The following is a 19889-nucleotide window of genomic DNA, read 5'->3' as shown; positions in this document are numbered from 1 at the left end:
GTCAGACACAACTGAGTGACTGAACTGAACTGAAGAGCTGACCAGAGAAAATATTTATAACAAATGAAAAGAGAGCACATATAAGTATAGATACAATAATGACTTAACTCTGTAAAAAAATATATAAATATGCCATATTTTATACACCAAAATACTTATAGTGGTAGTAACTCTCTGAAGGCAAGAATCCTTGTCTTACTCATCCTTGTAGTGCCATCTTATAGAATAGTACCTGGTACAAAGTATGTGTTCAGTAAGTGCTTGCTCAAAAAAAATTAAAGTGAATAAGTTCTCAGAAAAAGGGGTACTCAATCAAGTAAATATATGAAATTTTAATATATTTTTCATCTGAAATATACAAAGTTCTAAAGATAAAGTCTATACCTAACTAAAATTTTCTTATGTAACTTCATTATTACAAACTTAAGTCTTGAGTCAAAGATCCAATTCTAAAAATATAGTCTTAAAAATCATGTATCTACATATAATACTAAGACAAGTAAACTGTCTCAGGCTGTATCATTATCATCCACTGCAGCATAGATGGCTTGATTCCTTCTCTTGATTTTCTTTCTTTGTTCAGGTTCATGTTCACCACTCAGCCTCTTCAATGGCACCGTGGTTAAGTCCTTTCCATCCCCCACCTCCACAGGGTCACCAGAATTCCCCTCCTTGCACACTGGGGAACCCGAAGTATCATCAGAAGATACAGTCATGGAACTTGGCAAGATCCTGATGTCAGAGAAGCTTGCAGAAAAGTCAGAAGCTTGATCAGAAGACGGTTCTACAGACGGTGTATTCATGTCACTGTGTGCACTTACAAAACTATCATCATACTCCTCTTCTTCATCTAACATGATCTCATCTGGATTAACAGAGGACAGGGCAGATGTGTCTGTGTTATATTCACTAGGGTCTTCTCCAGAGTCATTACCCTCCACGTCATCCAGCCCTTCACAGTCACCACACAAGTGCTGGTCTTCCTTGGCCTTCTGAAGCCTGACGTTAATGTCTGTGATGCCAAGTTGGGCACAAAATTCAGTCGTCTGAGGATTGATCCTATGAACCAACTGCATCTGTGTCTGCGGCTTGCTAGGGTCATAACAAGCAGCTGTTATACTAAAGTTATTTGGAATTTTGAGGTCATGATTCAATTTCTCCAGTACTTCGTTAATAGCTTCTTTTGTCGCACTGTAATCCCATCTAAAAAGTCCAAAACAATAGCTTTTTACATTTTATCGACCTCAGCAATAAATAATGAGATCTAACTATGGACTGCAGGTGAAATAATTTAAAAATTAACCACATTTTAAAATTAATAAAATTATAGTTAACTTAGCAAAGGGCCATTTTTGAAATTAAAACAATTTTTAGAAAAAGCTGACCTTAACTCATGCCCTAAAACAAGTACAAATTATTTTAATGTGCAAACCAAATCTCCACCATCTTACAGTCTGATGTACTTATACACTTATTACAGCTGGTGCTCAGCAGTCCATTTTCTTGGATTTCTTAGATGGAAAACATGCAGTTTTCATACCTGTCGGTAAACTCTGAATTGTTCTGATAGTCGTTTAACAATAACTCCTTTGATTAAAAAAATTATAACAAGGTGGAGGAGACAAAAACTGTGCATACATTGGAGACAGCAAATCCTAAATAAGACCAGACCTACCTTGCATGCAGGCCATTATTCTCAGGCATATTCCACAGGCGCTCAGTCACATTAATAAGATCATCAGTAGCCCTGAGAACAGTGAGCCATTCAGCATCATATTCCAAGGAATCAGGAGCACTGGGGTCATGTTCTACTTCTATTACCTACAGGAAGAAATCGGTAATTTTAAGAAATACATACCTATTCTTATATTCTAGGAATGTCAATATAACAATACAGTTTAGGAATTTAATTCAGTAGCGTAAAAACATTAATGTAACTTAAACATTCCCAGAGAAATCTCAGAATATATAAATTACAAAAAGCAACAATGAATTCTGAAAGAATAGTTAGTAATTTTTTTTTAATCATTGGAAGAGCAAACTACATGGCAAAGTTATTTCATTTTCTCTTTACCTGAAGAAAGTCTCTGTGTGGTAAGCACTTGTCCAAGGCTAGAAATTTGGTTGCTTTGGCTGACTGTCCTTTATCCATGGTCTAGAAAATATGAACCATGATTTAATAAAGAATGTTAAAACATCACCTCAGGTGGGTGGGGTGGGGAGGGAGAGGTCATATGTATACCTATGGCTGATTCATATTCATTATGGCAGAAACCAACACAACATTGTGAAGCAATTATCCTCCAATTAAAAATTTTAAAAAAAAATCATCTCAGGCAAGTCATACATTGAATAGGACAGAAATAATCTTTATTACCCATACCTCTAAGTTGTGTGCTAAAGGAACAACTGTTACTTTTCCAAAACAAGTTAGCTCTATTTCTACTTGTACAATGGTAAGCAAGGCACTTAAATTCTCTGGGTTTCAATTTCTTTACAAGAGGACTTCCCTGGTGGTCCAGTGGTTAAGAGTCTGCCTGTCAGTGCTGGGGACACAGGTTTGATTCCTGGTCCAGGAAGATCCCAGATGCCACAGAGTAGCTAAGCCGGGGTGCTACAATTACTGAGCCCACACACTGCAACTAAAGCTGTGCACCGCATTTAGAGAAGTCCAGGCAAAGCAACAAGGAGAAGGCAATGGCACCCCACTCCAGCACTCTTGCCTGGAAAATCCCATGGATGGAGGAGCCTGGTAGGGATCACTAGGAGTCGGACAGGACTGAGCGACTTCACTTTCACTTTTCACTTTCATGCATTGGAGAAGGAAATGGCAACCCACTCCAGTGTTCTTGCCTGGAGAATCTCAGGGACGGGGGAGCCTGGTGGGCTGCTGTCTCTCGGGTCGCACAGGGTCGGTCATGACTGAAGCGATTTAGCAGCAGCAGCAGCAGGCAAAGCAACGAAGACCCAGCACAGCCAAAAGGAGAAAAAGTCCTTATAGTCGTCACAGCAGAAAGTAATGGTGGTAATGATAATGTTAAAGCAAATAATACACACAAACCAAAGCGTATAACACAAAGGTTAAAGACCAGACAAGAGATGGGTTTAAAAGTAAACTGGCAGAGCTAAAACCATAAAACTTGTAGAATTAATAGGAAAAAATTTTTGTAACCCTGGGTTAGGCAAAGATTCTTAGACATAACACCAAAGTAGATATTCACCAATAAAAATGAAAGAAATAGTGACACACGCTACAAGAATGATCCTCAAAGCAAGTAAAAGAGAGAAATCAGAAACCAAAGACTATTTATTTCATGATTCCACTTATATGAAATGTTCAGAAAAGGTAAATCTACAGAGATAAAAAGAAGTGGTTGGCTGGGGCTGAGGGCAGGAACACAGATTGACATCAAAGAGGCACAAAGGATCTTTTGGGGTGATGGAAATGTTCTAAAATTGGATTATATATGATGTTTGCACAACTCTGGAAATTTACTAAGAATCACTGAATTCTACACTTAAAACAGGTGAATTTTTTGATATGGAAATAAAAATCCAATAAAGCTCTTTTTAAAAAGTGAACTGGCAGAAAGCAACATGGGGGATCACAAAGATGAAAGTCACACTGGAAGAAGTAAAAAGTGACTCACTAAGAACAGCAGTGAAGCAAGCTCTTGGACGCCCTGCTGAGAGTTTTGATTCGGCGGTGGGAGGCACAGAGACCACGGGCAGATCGGGAAGCAGGGCGGTTCTGAGGAAAGGTGATCTCTGGTGTTGGTTAAAGAGCTCAAACAGAAGACTGGTGAAGTCAGAGGTGCCAAGAAAAAGGGGATCAAACATAGCTTTAATTCAGAGACACAAGCTCCTGAGGTTGACACCAGAAGACTGAGTTGGGCAGGTGGGGGCGGGGGTGGAGTATCAAGTCAGGTGCTTCAGTAACAGTCCAAGAAAGTCACAAGCCCAGAAGAGATTAACAGTGATGCGGGGCAGGTGACTGACAGAAACAGAAGACTTGGAGGTGAGGATAATCACGCTGGCAACAGCCCAAAGGAAAATGAAAGAGGTCACCTCACCTCCTTCCCTCAGTGAAGCTGGAGAATGAGAATCAGAGAGGGCCCACAGGCATGTTTTCAGACAGAACCTTCCAGACTGTGTTTGAGGACCATCACTGAAGTACACCTCTACCACTGAAGAGGATTTGGTCCAGTAAGTTCAGGAAGCGCTACACACCCCCATCCCCGATCCTGGAGAAAGGTGATGCCCATTAGGACATTAAAGACTCTCAGGTTGACTTCCCAGGTGGTCCAGTGGTTAAAAATCCACCTTCCAATGCAGGGGACACAGGGGTTAGGGTTAGGGCAATAAGCTCCCACATGCATGGGCCAACTAAGCCCACGCTGCAACTACTGAGCCTGAGAGCACGCTCTGGGGCCCATGCACCATAGCTAGAGAGACGCCCAAGTGCCACGCGCAATCCCACATGTTGCAACTAAGACCCAGTGCAGCCAAAGAAATAACAAAGATGCTCAGAAATTCTAGAGAAGCTTCTGAGAAGGTATCTCTGTTAACCCAGCATTTTCTAAACATTTTCCCTAGGGAATACTTTATGGGAGAGTCAGAATTAAGTCAGAATTGGAGGTAAAAGGAAGAACCATGTATTTCCATAATAGCCTAGCAACGGCACCCCACTCCAGTACTCTTGCCTGGAAAATCCCATGGACGGAGGAGCCTGGTGGGCTGCAGTCCATGGGGTCGCTAGGAGTCAGACACGACTGAGCGACTTCACTTTTACTTTTCACTTTCATGCCTTGGAGAAGGAAATGGCAACCCACTCCAGTGCTCTTGCCTAGAGAATCCCAGGGACAGGGGAGCCTGGTGGGCTGCCGTCTATGGGGTCGCACAGAGTCGGACACGACTGAAGTGACTTAGCAGCAACAAAGTCTATATTATCTACCTGCCATCAAGCACAATCAGCTATGCAGCTACTCAAGGAGCACTCCAGGAGTTCTCCTCCCTCTGTCGCTAAATCCTGATGATTACGTTTCCAAAATCTCTCTGAGCCTGCTTCGTTCTGTGTTCCCTCTTTGCCATAGGTTAGAACCTCATCTTTTACTTACATAGCCCCCTCTGTCTCTCCCACTTTACATTACTCCAACCCACACACAAAACTGTTGCCAAACTGATGCTTCTGAAATGAAACTCTGATGTCATTATCTCCCAACTTTCCCAAACTCCAGAGCATGGCTGGAAGGCAGCTATGATCTTTCTCCAGCTTTCTCTCTCCCTGTGCCTCAGCCCCAGAGACCAACTACGCTTCCCCAAAGACACCACACTCTCAGACTTACAGCCTGTGCACACACTGGCCCCTTGGCCTAGATTACCCTGATAACCTGCTTCTTCCTGGCAACATCAATTTCTTTATAAAACCTCCTCTATCCCTTCATCTCTCTGTCCACATCCCCATCTCACCATGGCCTGGTTTAGGTGTTCCCACAGTACACTAGCACTTTTGTCACAGACTTACTACACTATTCAATAACTGACTGCTTGTCCCTTCTCCCGATTGGATGCTGAGTTACTCACAAAAGGAAACTTATCTTTGATTTCTTTCGCTAACTTCCCAACTGTGCCCATGGTGCCCATAGATGTTCAGTAAGCGTTTATTAAATCAAAGAATAAACATTTTGGTTCCTACCTGGTGCTGCATCAAGGCTGCAAACTTTACGTGGAGGTGGGCGGAAAACCAGTAAGTAGGTTTTAAGTGCTCTAAAAGCTCGGAGGCAGCGGGACTTCCTAGTGTGTTATTTTCCACTTCTTGTCGGAAAAAAGATTTAGTCTTAAGAAGTTGCTTCTTGTTTCCATAATGATAGATACTTCTTGGCCAATCATGAGATAAGAATATGTCCATAGGCTGCTTCAGCTTTAACAGAAAAAGAAAAGAAAGCAAGCTATTAAAAAGAGATTAAACAAAAAGAATTCCCTGCCTTCCTTCAGCTACCACACCACTTACCCACGGAGTTCTCTAGATTTCAGTGTAATTCATCCTAGGGACACTTTGTTTAATGAAGTTACAGAAATACTGAGCTACTCACTCATTAAAGCAAAGAGAAATAACTTTCTCTCTACCTCATAAATGATCCTTATTTTCTATGGCAAAGCAGCTCAGTAGAGACACACTTTGATTAGACTGCCAGGCTCAGTTCAGCCTGGCAGACTCTACCACTGAACAGTGCGGGAAATCTCCGGCAGGTGACTTTTACCTAACTGAGCCTTGGCCTCTCACCCTTAGTGTGACAAAGTTGAGTACTATCTATCTCACAGAATCTGAGTGACATTTATATGAACTGTCACAGATGAAAATTGCTAGCCCAGTTAAGCACTGAAAAGTGAAAGTGAAAATCGCTCAGTCATGTCCAACTCTGTGACCCCATGGGCTACACATTCCATGGAGTTCTCCAGGCCAGAATACTGGAGTGGGTAGCCTTTCCCTTCTCCAGGGGATCCTCCCAACCCAGGTCTCCCGAATTGCAGGCAGATTCTTTACCAGCTGAGCCACAGGGGAAGCCCAGGCACTGAATGGGATCACAAACAAAAACCTAGTTTCACCCATTCTCCAATTAAGCCAGTGTTTCAATATCACCTTCATGATTTTCCCATATCCTCTATTATCTCTATTATTTTCTATTTAATATCACTATTTAAAATAAACAAGTAATACTTTCTGTAAACTATCACTTTTTTCCAATATGTATTCTTTAGCTTTACCTTAAGAAATAGTAGCTGAAAATCATGGATCAAATATATTATTAATCACTAAAATAAATGTATAGCCATTAAAAATTTATAAATGTTCATCTGGAAACCTCCTAAAACCAACTCAAGATCCAAATTTTAGAAACACAGAATTAAGCTCTTCTTGGAAGTAGTAGACTAAACTGATCAAAATACATTCTGGTACACAATTTCTTTACATTTTTTCAAGTCTGCCATAGTATAGTTTTTACATACCTGTTTTAATTTGTAGACTTCAATATTTCTCACATGATATATACTCCTTATTGTAGCTGCATTATAAGGGGGGCACTCAAAATGACCTTAAAGAAGAGAAGTTGTATTCAACTCCTTTAAATACTGAAAATATAAATACATACATATACTTCTCCAAAACTGACGTTTGTCAATACTTTTGGTTCTTAAAAATTTTATTTGAAAAACCCTGCTCTCAAAATGCTGGTATTTTCTAATAAGTAATTACAAAGTATAAATCTAAATGACTAGAGGGGCTTCTGATTTTTAAAATTAAATTATATTTAATTTTGGAATACACTGCTTATTCACATAGTTTAAGATTTGAAAGATACCATCTGAAAGGTATAAGGGAAGGCGAAAGACTGAGGGAAGGATGGATGGGGAATTTGGCATATGGCATGTGGGATCTTAGGTCCCTGACCAGGGATTAAACCTAACCCCCCTGCAGTGGAAGCTTGGAGTCTTAACTACTGGATCGCCAAATAAGTCCCTAAATCATGATATACTTAACCAGTTCCCATCTTTTGCTATTACAAAGAAGACTGAAATAAATAAATTTGTTTATATCATTTTGTACTTGTGGACTATATCTGTAGATAAATTCCTAGAAGTAGAATTCCTTAGTCAAAATACTTGTATAATTTCCACAGATATTACCAATTATCCTCCAAAGAGTGGTTTCTATTTGCATCTACACCTGCTACATATGAGGAGGCCTATTTTTGTAGACCTGTTCCAACAGTTCACAACAGGGAGCAGGGCAGCAAGGAACAGACTTGAATTTAACAGTTATACTGAGGATAATTGCCAATTTAATTCATGAAAGTTTAACATCAATGGGAATCCAAGCTATTTCTTTAAAATCAAGGTATGATTCATTCAGATTCAGTGTGGTATACTTATACAATGGAATACTATTCACAAGTTAAAATGAATACAGTTATATGTATCAACATGGATTTCAAAAACATATAAACAAACATGTGGCAGAAAAATATATGTAAAATGATACACTTATAATGAAGTTTAAAGCATTCTATATAATACAATGTTTAAAGCTATTAACTGATATGGTAATGACATAAAATAGTCAAGTGAATGATAAAAAACAAATTCAGAATAGTGACTGCCTGGTGAAGTAAGAAAGGAAAAAAAGGGAGAGATGGGATTGAGGACAGACAAACAATGAATTTTGATTGTATCTGCACTTTTTTTCTTAAAAATCAAAACTAAAAATGGCAAAATACCAAATAAAACTAAATGGTGGATACACAGATGATACATTCTAATGTTCTGTATGTTTTCATATGTATATAATATTTTATAAATTTAACAAATCTATTCATAGAAGACCGAGAAGGCAATGGCAACCCACTCCAGTACCCTTGCCTGGAAAATCCCATGGGCGGAGGAGCCTGGTAGGCTGCAGTCCACGGGGTCGCTAAGAGTCGGACACGACTGAGCGACTTCACTTTCACTTTTCACTTTCATGCATTAGAGAAGGAAATGGCAACCCACTCCAGTGTTCTTGCCTGGAGAATCCCAGGGATGGGGGAGCCTGGTGGGCTGCCGTCTATGGGGTCGCACAGAGTCGGACACAACTGAAGCGACTTAGCAGCAGATTCATAGAAGAAATTCAATGAAAAAGTCAAACTATATACTCTGTTTAAGTTACTCTGTGGCATATAAGTTCTAAAGTTTAAAAACAATTCTCAGGGGACCACCCTAGCGGTCCAGTGGTTAAGAATCCACCTTCCAAAGCAGGAGACATAGGTTTGATCCCTGGTTGGGGAACTAAGACCTCACAGCCATGAGGCCACTAAGCCGACAAGCCACAACTAGAGAAGCCCCCACAATGAAACTAGAGACATCCTCCCACCACAACAAAGACTAGTGCAGCCAAAAATAAAATAAAAACTTTAAAATAATACTAAAAATAAATAAGAAGAAATTAAAACAATTTTCAGAATAACAATACCCATTTTGCTGTACACCTGAAATTAATGTAACAATGTAAGTCAAGTATACTTCAATTTTTTAAAAAAGAATATAATGTCTTCTGTTGTGTTTTTTTTAAAAAAGGATAATATTACCTTTTCGATAGTCATGAGATTTAAAGATACCAGAGATTCCACCAATCCTTACTCCTCGGTATTTTACTACTCCTGCCAAACCTGAAAAATTACACAATTAAATAAAATTACTGTAGGAAAAAGCAATCTCATTACTAACTTAACAGTTTAGAGGTCAAGAATACCATTCAGTCCTAAAATTATGTGAAAATTAAGTATCATGATGAGGTTACCCTTTTGCATAGAAATATGCCAACAATATATAAGGTGGTGCTCGCTTCAGCAGCACATATACTAAAATTGGAACGATACAGAGAAGATTAGCATGGCCCCTGCACAAGGATGACACGCAATTTGTGAAGCGTTCCATATTTTTAATGGAGTATTACTCAGCCATTAAAAAGAATACATTTGAATCAGTTCTAATGAGGTGGATGAAACTGGAGCTGATTATACAGAGTGAAGTAAGCCAGAAAGAAAAACACCAATACAGTATACTAACACATATATATGGAATTTAGAAAGATGGCAATGATGACCCCGTATGTGAGACAGCAAAAGAGACACAAATGTAAAGAACAGACTTTTGGACTCTGTGGGAGAGGGAGAGGGTGGGATGATTTGGGAGAATGGCATTGAAACATGTATACTACCATGTAAGAAACAAATTGCTAGTCTAGGTTCGATACAGGATACAGGATGCTTGGGGCTGGTGCACTGGGATGACCCAGAGGGATGATATGGGGAGGGTGTTGGGAGGGGGGTTCAGGGTTGGGAATTCATGTACACCTGTGGCAGATTCATGTCAATGGAGGGCAAAACCAATACAGTATTGCAAAGTAAAAAAATAAAATTAAAAAAATATATATGTATATCTATATATAAGGTGGACTAGGGAGAGGGGACTAGAAGCAAATCAGGCAAGAGACTGAGCGGAGAGGGAGGAACAAATGAGACAGGATGTGTGAAGAGGGAAACTGTTTTGTTGTGTAGTCACTCCAGTACTCTTGCCTGGAAAATCCCATGGACAAAGGAGCCTGGTAGGCTACAGTCCATGCGGTCTCGAAGAGTCGGACATTACTGAACAACTTCACTTTCACGCATTGGAGAAGGAAATGGCAATCCACTCCAGTATTGTTGCCTGGAGAATTCCAGGGACAGAGCAGCCTGGTGGGCTGCCATCTATGGGATCGCACAGAGTCAGACACAACTGAAGTGACTTAGCAGCAGCAGCAGTCATTAAGTCCTGTTCGACTGCTTTGTGACCCCATGGACTGTGCAGCCTTCCAGGCTCCTCTGTCCATATGATTTTCCAGGCAAGAATACTGGAGTGGGTTGTCATTTCCTTCTCCAAGGGGTCTTTCCTACCCAGGGATCATATTCGTGTCTCCTGCATTGGCAGGCAGATTCTTTACCACTGAGTCACCTGGGAAGCTTGGTACCTAATGGAATATGGGGAGAGGGTGGGGGAAATAGGGAAAAATGTTCTATGATGGATTTATATGTTATAAACCTGAAACAAATTACAGGGAACACACAGGATAAAAGAAGTGCTAAACAACACGAGGGAATCCAGTCAGCTAAACCTAGAAAGCAGGAAAGTCTTACTGCCAGATAAATTCCCCATTTTCTTCAACAAATAAATAGCATGGGGCAGCAGGGGTGGGGTGAGGGGGGGGGGGGGGGACGGGGAGGCGGCAGAAAGTGACAAGGGACAGTTATGAGATTTCAGAATCATGACAATCAAATAAAATGCACAGAACTTGTTTGGATCCTATGTGAATAAGTCAACTGTAAAACAGACTTCTTTGTGATAATCAGGGTAATATGAACATAAACTAGGTAACAGATAATAATAGATAATTGGTAAAATCCTGGTACGTAGTAGTGGTATTTTTAAGTCTTCATCACTTAAAAATATGTGCTAAAGTATTTACAGGTGAAATAATCTGATGGCTAAGATTTGCTTTAAAATACCACAATCACCTCCTCCCACAAAAGAGTTTAGTGGGGAGTGGGTTAAAAGAAGGAACACAGTATGATAATCGTTGTTAAAGCTGGTTAATAGGTACAGAGATTCACTATACTAGTCTCTATTTTATGAATGTTTAACAATTTCCATTATTAAAAGTTTATTTCTTTAATTTAATAAGAGGAATAGGAAAAAAAAAGAATGCAAATAGTGTGGAAGCTCTTTGCAGTTACATTAAGTATTGCTTAAAGCACTAAATGATGCATGGGCATATTCTCAAGATTGCCTACTTATGTGAATTATTTTAGTTAAATTTTCATAATTAACTATTTAAATCAAGAGAGTCCCCAAACACCACACATCTCAAGATGCTAATCAACTGATATACAAATCCTGGCAGGCTCTTCCATGCCATCAGACCAAGAAATTAACCATAAACACATACCTAAATAATAAATGTTTGGTGCTACCCAGCCACCGTAGGGTAACTCTTGCAAATGATTTGAGGCTTCATGGTTTCCCCCAATGAAAATCGTGAGAACTGGGGCCTTTTTCTCCCCAGAGTAATACCTAGAACATAAGGTCAAAAGTTGTCAATTGGTATTGCAGAAAAGAGACACAGAGAAAAGCAAGTGGGCACGCCTATACAATTAGTCACAGCAGAAAATCAAAATGATCTCAAGGAAAAAAATCTGAGCTCATCATAAAAACTTTAAAAGCTCTTTCTAAACGAATTCCCCATCCTTTTCCTTAAGAATGAAGAGCTGCCACTTTGGGTTTCAAGCCAAAGTATGTTCAGTGAGGTCAAAAACTTTTGTCGGTTCACTGCTAAAACCTTAGTTTCTAGAATGAGGACTGCGCTGTGCGTGGTGTTTAGTCCTCAGTCGTGTCCGACTCTTTGTGACCCCATGGACTGTAGCCCGCCAGGATCCTCTGTCCATGGAATTCTCCAGGCAATAAAGGAGTGAACTGCCATGCCCTCCTCCAAGAGATCTTCCCAACCCAGAGATCGAACCCAGGTCTCCTGCATTGCGAGCAGATTCTTTACCGTCTGAGCCATCGGGCAAGCCCTGAACGAGGACTAGCACACAGCAAGGATCCAATAAAAAGTCTTGGATCATTAAATGAACAAGTCTCAGAGTCTTATCAAGCAGTGAGGTAGAAGAACCTGTCAGTTTCTTTCTCCAGGTGTCCCTCTCACACTAAGATCCCTTTCGAAACAAATAAAACAGACCAATGGAAAGAAGAAAAGTGACATTTACTAAGCGCCAGTTCATAGATACACAGCGTGAACAAAGGCGAGAAACGAGAACTGAGACAGCTGGTCAGTGGTAGGCAGACGGGATTGGAACCCAGCCCCCACCGCAGGCTGCCCCACACCTCCTACCGCGGGCAGGGCCGCGTCCCTCACCTGTAGAAGGTTTGCATGTGGCGGTACTTGGGCGGCACGGCCATGCAGCGCAGGTCGGCCTCGTTGCGCACTGCCTGGAAGTCGCCGCAGCAGAGCAGAATGTCTATCCGCCCCGGGCCACGCCGCTCCGCCAGCGCCAGCGTCTCATAGATCTTGTCCAGCTCGCCGTGGCAGCAGCCGGCCACAGCCACGCGCATCCTGCCGGTCCGTAGAGGGGAGCGCTGCCCGCCACCCCTTAACCAGAACCAGCCCAGGACAGACAGCGAAGACCAGACTGAGATCAGCAGCCGCCCGCCTTTCCTGACATGCCGCCTCCTGCAATTGACTCTCCAGTAATATAATTCACTTCCGGTTTTCAAATCTCGCGAGAAAGGGATCGGACGGGCAAGATCCACTCGGGGATTCCAGGGAACTTTCAAATAGACTCGGGTTTTGCCTGTCTCGGCGGGTTTTTGAGTCCGAACAGATTGACAGATGCTAGAAATTAAAACCAGAATAGTAAAATAAACATTCCCGAAAATAGTGTAGTTTGATAATATGAAACCAAACTTAGGGTGTACCCCTCACGGCAAAGATAGTTGCCTGAAAATGATTAGAAATTAAAAGGTTTCTAAAAGACACTACAAAATAAAACAAATTTAAAATGAAACTTAAAAACCCACTGACGATTTTGAAATTATCTCTTCGAAGAGTTTCTAAAATTATCAGGTTTTTTGTTTTTGTTTTTTTTTTAAAGGGGGCCGGGGACTCTTCATTTTCCTACCAGTTGTTTGCATAACTAGACAGCAAACTCAGTGAAAGCGAAGAATGTCTCGAAAACATCCAGGAGGGAAAAGGACCAGACTGACAATTGATGAATTAGTGGCCAAGGCAGAAACAGGTAAACAAATAAAACCCTTATGGCAAATTTAATCAAGAAAAGGATCGAATTTCCTGAGATCAAACCCGGGTTTTCTTGCATTGCAGGCGGATTCTTTACCGTCTGAGCCACAAGCGAAGCCCAAGAATACTGGAGTGGGTAGCCTATCCCTTTTCCAGGGGATCTTCCCAAGGCAGAGACTAGTAAACAAATAAAGCCCTTATGGCACATTTAATCAAGAAATTAATCTAATCGAACTTCTCTGGTGATCCAGTAGTTAAGACTCTATTCTAACCTCTAACATGATGCATCAGCTTTACTTGTTTTTAAATTTCATAGGAATGTCAGTGTATATTATGTATTCTTTTAAGTCTGGCTTCTTTCACTTAATATCTGTGAAATCCGTTCATGAATCTTATATAACCGAGCAGGAGGACACTATGGGGTCTTCCTAGGGCAGAGGACCACACCACCACCACACCACCCCCAACCCCCATAATGTCCTCCACCTACACCTTGTTTGTAGAGAGGCTAGCCTCCTAGGTCTACCCCAAAATCCAAAGAATACATTTAATTAAAGTGAGAAAATGTGGAAGCAAAGGGAAGCAATCAAACAAGACAAAATAATAATTGTTTAGCTGTTAAACAAAGTCAAGGACCTTTAGTTCCCCAAGAACTATTATAGATACTATCTTCAGCCATATCCTTTGAACTATTTTACAGATACTGAAACCCTGGGTGGAAAAAGTTAACTGTATGCTGCCCACTAGCACAGAGACCTCAGGCTGGTTGGAACCAGAAGGTTGATGATATGTCTCCTGATTGCTTCACCACCAACCAGTCAGAATGTCCACGAGCTAATCATGCACCCCACAACCCTCTCCCTCATCCTGTCTTTAAAAATCTTTCCCTGAAAGCCATCAGGGAGTTCAGATCTTTTGAGCACTAGCTATCTGGACTCCCAGCTTGGCGTCCTGCAGTAATTGCTGTTCTTTCCTTCATCACAACCAATAGATTTGGCTTGACTAGCAATGGGCAAGCAGACCCAAGTTTGGTTTGGTATCATCTTTACTATGGATAGATATAGCCGTAGTATGCTGTTTCATATTACTGTGTAGCATTCCATTGTGTGAACATACCACAGTTCATGGATCTATTTTTCTGATGAAGGAAATTTGGATTGTTTCTAACTTGGGCTGTTATGAATAAAGCCACCATGCACATTTTTGTAAAATCTTTTGGTGGACATAGCACTTTTTCTCCTTGGATTATGGCCAGGAATGGAATCTCTGCGTAATGTGGCAGATATATATTAGTCCCTCAGTTGTGTCTGACTCTTTGCGACACCATGGACTGTAGCCCACCAGGAGAATTCTCCAGTCAAGAATACTGATTCTGTTAGAGTAAAGACAGTATCTAGACAGAGGTACTCATTTTGTTTAGCCACTAAGTCATGCCCATTCTTTTGTGACTCAGTGGACTGTAGCCCACCAGGCTTCTCTGTTCATGCAATTTCCCAGGCAAGAACTGGAGTGGGTTGCCATTTCCTTCTCCAGGGGATCTTCCTGGCTCAAGGATTGAACCTGTGTCCCCTGCTTGGCAGGTATATTCTTTGCCTCTGAGCCACCAGGGAAGCCGATACTCAATGATGAGCAAGACGAAAAAAGAAACCACATGTGAACTATGGAAGCATGCTAAAAAAAAAAAAAAAAAAGCCTAATCTAGGGTAAAGCTGAGCAGATATTAATTAAAAACTTCATAGATACAATCAGACCTTTCTCCTCTAAATCAAGTCTGCTTGTTGAAGTGGTTGATTCCAAGGCAGAGAAAGTACAACATGAGCCTGTATCATCTTGTGCCATAAAACAAAGGTGTGCTCCTTGAAAATATGTGTTATTTTCAAATATCTTTTGATATTAATTTCTAACATAATTCCACAGTGATAAGAGAACAGACTCTAGGATTTCAATACCTTTAAACCACGAAATTTTTGCACCTTGTTTTATGTCCCTGGATATGTCCCCTATTTTATAGTCTATGGGAACTTGAATAGAATTTGTATCCTACTGTTGTATGAAAATTGTATTTTCACCTAATTGTGCTTTTTAGGCCTACTGTATCCTACTTTTCTTTATATTCATTCTATTAGTTTTTAAGAGTTTGATAGTGAAATTCTGACTAAAAGTCTTAATTTATCTACTTAAAAAATAATTGTAATATATAGTGGAACTGTATGTAACTCTGTTCTGTATTTTCCAAGTCTCCTGTAAATGTGTTATCATACTTTCATAATTTAAAAAATAAAGAGACAAATAGAAAATGAAAACAGGAAGTACTCAAAGAATCTGAAACACCAAAATGTCGTTGACTGAAGGCTTTCTTACAAGCCAAATCTGAAACAATTTCAGCATCAAAATGCATAATTGTAGAAACAGACATTAGCCCGTTAAATAAAGTAAGAATACACTATTTCATCCTGGCAGAAGTAAGTGAATAAACAAGTAAGTAGGAAAAGAGAGCTCACATTTACATAAGAATGCTGATTGATAAGTATAGAAGGAAAGTTGGAGTTAAAAATTACCATTTACCATCATCATCACTGTTTCAAGTAAGAATTTTCAGTTCAGTTCAGTTCAGTTCAGTTGCTCAGTCGTGTCCGACTCTTTGCGACCCATGAATCGCAGCACGCCAGGCCTCCCTGTCCATCACCAACTCCCGGAGTTCACTCAGACTCACGTCCATCGAGTCAGTGATGCCATCCAGCCATCTCATCCTCTGTCGTCCCCTTCTCTTCCTGCCCCTGATCCCTCCCAGCATCAGAGGCTTTTCCAATGAGTCAACTCTTCCCATGAGGTGGCCAAAGTACTGGAGTTTCAGCTTTAGCATCATTCCCTCCAAAGAACACCCAGGGCTGATCTCCTTCAGAATGGGCTGGTTGGATCTCCTTGCAGTCCAAGGGACTCTCAAGAGTGTTTTCCAACACCACAGTTCAAAAGCATCAATTCTTCGGCACTTAGCTTTCTTCACAGTCCAACTCTCATATGAATGTTAAAACAACTGGGAAAAACTTTGAAGAGTAATAGGATATTTATAGGGCTTCCCTGGTAACTCAGCAGTAAAGAATCCACCTGCAGTCCAGGATACACAGGAGACCTGGGTTCAATGCCTAGGTCGGGAAGATCCCCTGGAGGAGGACATGGCAACCCACTCCAGTATTCTTGCCTGGAGGATTCCATGGACAGAAGAGCCTGGGGCGCTACCATCCATGAGGTCGCAAAGAGTCAGACACGACTGAAGTGACTGCGCACACACGCACATACTCACACACAGAGGATACTTATATAGTCTCAACACAGCTATTATTTGAAGCTATTTATATGATCTCAATTATTGGAGAAGGAAATGGAAACCCACTCATTTATTCTTGGCTGGAGAATTCCATTGACAGAGAAGCCTGACAGGTTACAATCCATGGGGTCACAAAGAGTCAGACAGGACTGAGTGAATTTCACTTCACTTATATGATCTCAAAGTATCTTTCCAAAAGATACTTTTTTTTTTAAACAAAGAGACAAATAGGGATTTTGCACTAGAGAAACCTTGCAGACACCACTTAATAGAGTGGTCAAAGTTAATCTCATTAGGAATGGACAAATCCACATCATGTGCCTCCTGAGATGACTTACCTTATTTCTGTGGTATTCCTGAAAAAAATGCATAACCTGAATCTAATCTTGAAAGATAGGAGATAAATTGAAATTGACAAAAAATATTAAACTACCTGGCCTGTCTTTTATTTTTAATATGGTTGTTGTGAAATACAAGGACAGACTGAGAAAGATTAAAAATTAAAGGATACTGAAGATTTGTGAGAACTGAATGCTATGTGCTGCTATAAAAATGCATTATTAGGATAATTGCAAAATCTGAATAAAATCGGTAAAGTAGATAGCACGGTATCAGTGTTAATTTCCTGCTCTTGATCATTTTACTATGGGTACATAAAGGATTCCCTTGTTTTTAGAAAACACACACTGAAATATTTAGAAATATATGTATCTGCCCATTCATGTGTTGCAGGGGCTAGAGGCTAAGAAACTACATTTCTTACAGTCCCTTACCAGCTGAAGTCTGGATTAGGTTTTGCAAATGAGAAACATTTGTGTAAAGTTAGAAAGTAGAAAAGTAAAAACCATTTCTTTTCTCTTCTGGCTCTGGCAACAGTTGTGGCAGCTCAGCACCCTGAGCTCATTTAGTGATGGTAAACTTCTTGCTGTTCCTGATCTGGAGTAAACTATTCCCTCCCTGTTAACCCAACAGTTTTGTAATCTTTTTGCTTAAAATACCTAAAATGGGTTCTGTATTCTTGTATGTTATACCAGCATAGATATCATTCAAGTAAAAGGCAACCCAAGCAAGATATTTTCAGCCATGAAAGGCCTCCAAGGAGACAATACCCATGAGCCCCTCTTGAAAAAATATGACTTGACAATGAAATCCAGCCAAATAAGAGTTGAATAAAAACAAATGACACAGGAAAGAACTGCATTTAACAGATGGATGATTTAGAACAGAGTGAGGGAATCGGAAATGTTGTGGTAGGTGTAGGGCACTTAATGAATATAGGGTGGTTCTGCAAGACTATGTTGATAGGGTGACATTGAGCTTCATGAAATAAGGGAATGAGCTCTGGAGCTATCTGGGCAATGAGTCTTCTAGTCAGTTTATAAATAAAATGTTATACATTGAGATAAAACATCCGTCCCTGCTATCTGTATCTTGTAATTGAACTAGGTGGGTGTGGCACCTACTACACCTGATGGCAGTACGCTAACTGCAAGAAACAGGTGAGCAAGTCTGCGGTGGGAAAACTAGAGAGGCAAGCATCACCGAGATATATTAATAAAAAGAGTTCTGTGGCGGCTCTAGGCTCTGCATTTTTAACCTGTCAGACATTCCATCAGACTTCCTGATTTCATCAGACTTTTTTATTTAAAGCTAGCAGTATCTCTTGTTTATAGGTTTGATGACTTCCAGATTCCATTCCTGTCTTGTAAATGGTGAAGATTGGATTTACTTTGCCTAACTTGTCACCTTTACATCTCCATTTTCAAACTCATTTGCCTACTATGCTCATTATTGCTTGGGGTGGGGGTGTAGGTGTCTTTTCGTTTCACTTCAGTCACTTAGTCATGTCCGACTCTTTGCAACCCCACGAACCTCAGTACACCAGGCCTCCCTGTCCATCACCAACTCCCAGAGTCCACCCAAACCCATGTCCATTGTGTTGGTGATGCCATCCAACCATCTCATCCTCTGTCGTCCCCTTCTCCTCCTGCCCTCAATCTTTCTCAGCATCAGGGTTTTTTCAAATGAGTCAGCTCTCTGCACTAGGTGGCCAAAGTATTGGAGTTTCAGCTTCAACATTAGTCCTTCCAATGAACACCCAGGACTAATCTCCTTTAGGATGGACTGGTTAGATCTTGCAGTCCAAGGGACTCTCAAGAGTCTTCTCCAACACCACAGTTCAAAAGCATCAATTCTTCTGTGCTCAGCTTTCTTGACAGTCCAACTCTCACATCCATACATGACCACAGGAAAAACCATAGCCTTGACTAGACAGACCTTTGTTGGCAAAGTAATGTCTCTGCTTTTTAATATGCTGTTTAGCTTGGTCATAACTTTCCTTCCAAGGAGCAAGTGTCTTTTAATTTCATGGCTGCAATCACCATCCCCAGTGATTTTGGAGCCCAGAAAAATAAAGTCAGCCACTGTTTCCCCATCTTTTTGCCATGAAGTAATGGGACTGGATGCCATGATCTCAGTTTTCTGAATGTTGAGCTTTAAGTCAACTTTTTCACTCGCCTCTTTCACTTTCATCAAGAGGCTCTTTAGTTCTTCTTCACTTTCTACCATAAGGGTGGTGTCATCTGCATATCTGAGGTGATTGATATTTCTCCCAGCAATCTTGATTCCAGCTTGTGCTTCCTCCAGCCCAGCATTTCTCATGATGTACTCTGCATATAAGTTAAATAAGCAGGGTGACAATATACAGCCTTGACATACTCCTTTTCCTATTTGGGACAAGTCTGTTGTTCCATGTCCAGTTCTAACTGTTACTTCCTGACCTGTATACAGGTTTCTCAAGAGGCAGGTCAGGCAGTCTGCTATACCCATCTCTTTCAGAATTTTCCACAGTTTATTGTGATCCACACAGTCAAAGGCTTTGGCATAGTCAATAAAGCAGAAATACATGTTTTTCTGGAACTTTCTTGCTTCTTCCATGATCCAGCAGATGTTGGCAATTTGATCTCTGGTTCCTCTGCCTTTTCTAAAACCAGCTTGAACATCTGGAAGTTCACAGTTCACGTATTGCTGAAGACTGGCTTGGAGAATTTTGAGCATTACTTTACTAGCGTGTGAAATGAGTGCAATTGTGCAGCAATTTGAGCACTCTTTGGCATTGCCTTTCTTTGGGATTGGAATGAAAACTGACCTTTTCCAGTCCTGTGGCCACTGCTGAGTTTTCCAAATTTGCTGACATAT

At 40.7% G+C, this 19889-nt stretch overlaps 1 protein-coding gene and 1 non-coding gene across 2 annotated transcripts; one reads left to right on the top strand and one right to left on the bottom strand.

Annotated features, from left to right (window-relative positions):
- Positions 1 to 442: 442 nt before the first annotated feature.
- On the bottom strand, positions 443 to 12769 carry DBR1 (debranching RNA lariats 1). Its single transcript, XM_052645961.1, has 8 exons — positions 12485 to 12769; positions 11519 to 11643; positions 9123 to 9203; positions 7009 to 7094; positions 5696 to 5920; positions 2075 to 2155; positions 1676 to 1821; positions 443 to 1203 (listed from the first exon to the last, which is right to left on the bottom strand). Exons 1-8 carry the CDS (start codon positions 12679 to 12681, stop codon positions 510 to 512), a joined length of 1635 nt encoding a protein of 544 aa, XP_052501921.1. The 5' UTR covers positions 12682 to 12769; the 3' UTR covers positions 443 to 509.
- LOC128057840 (U6 spliceosomal RNA) lies at positions 9372 to 9477 on the top strand. Its single transcript, XR_008200340.1, has one exon. It is a non-coding gene; the product is annotated as a U6 spliceosomal RNA (small nuclear RNA).
- Positions 12770 to 19889: the final 7120 nt, after the last annotated feature.

The sequence above is a fragment of the Budorcas taxicolor genome, chromosome 1 (assembly GCF_023091745.1).
Source record: "Budorcas taxicolor isolate Tak-1 chromosome 1, Takin1.1, whole genome shotgun sequence".
Lineage (NCBI taxonomy): Eukaryota > Metazoa > Chordata > Mammalia > Artiodactyla > Bovidae > Budorcas > Budorcas taxicolor.
The sequence above is the reverse complement of the archived record's forward strand: the minus strand, read 5'-3'. Positions and strand labels throughout refer to the sequence as shown.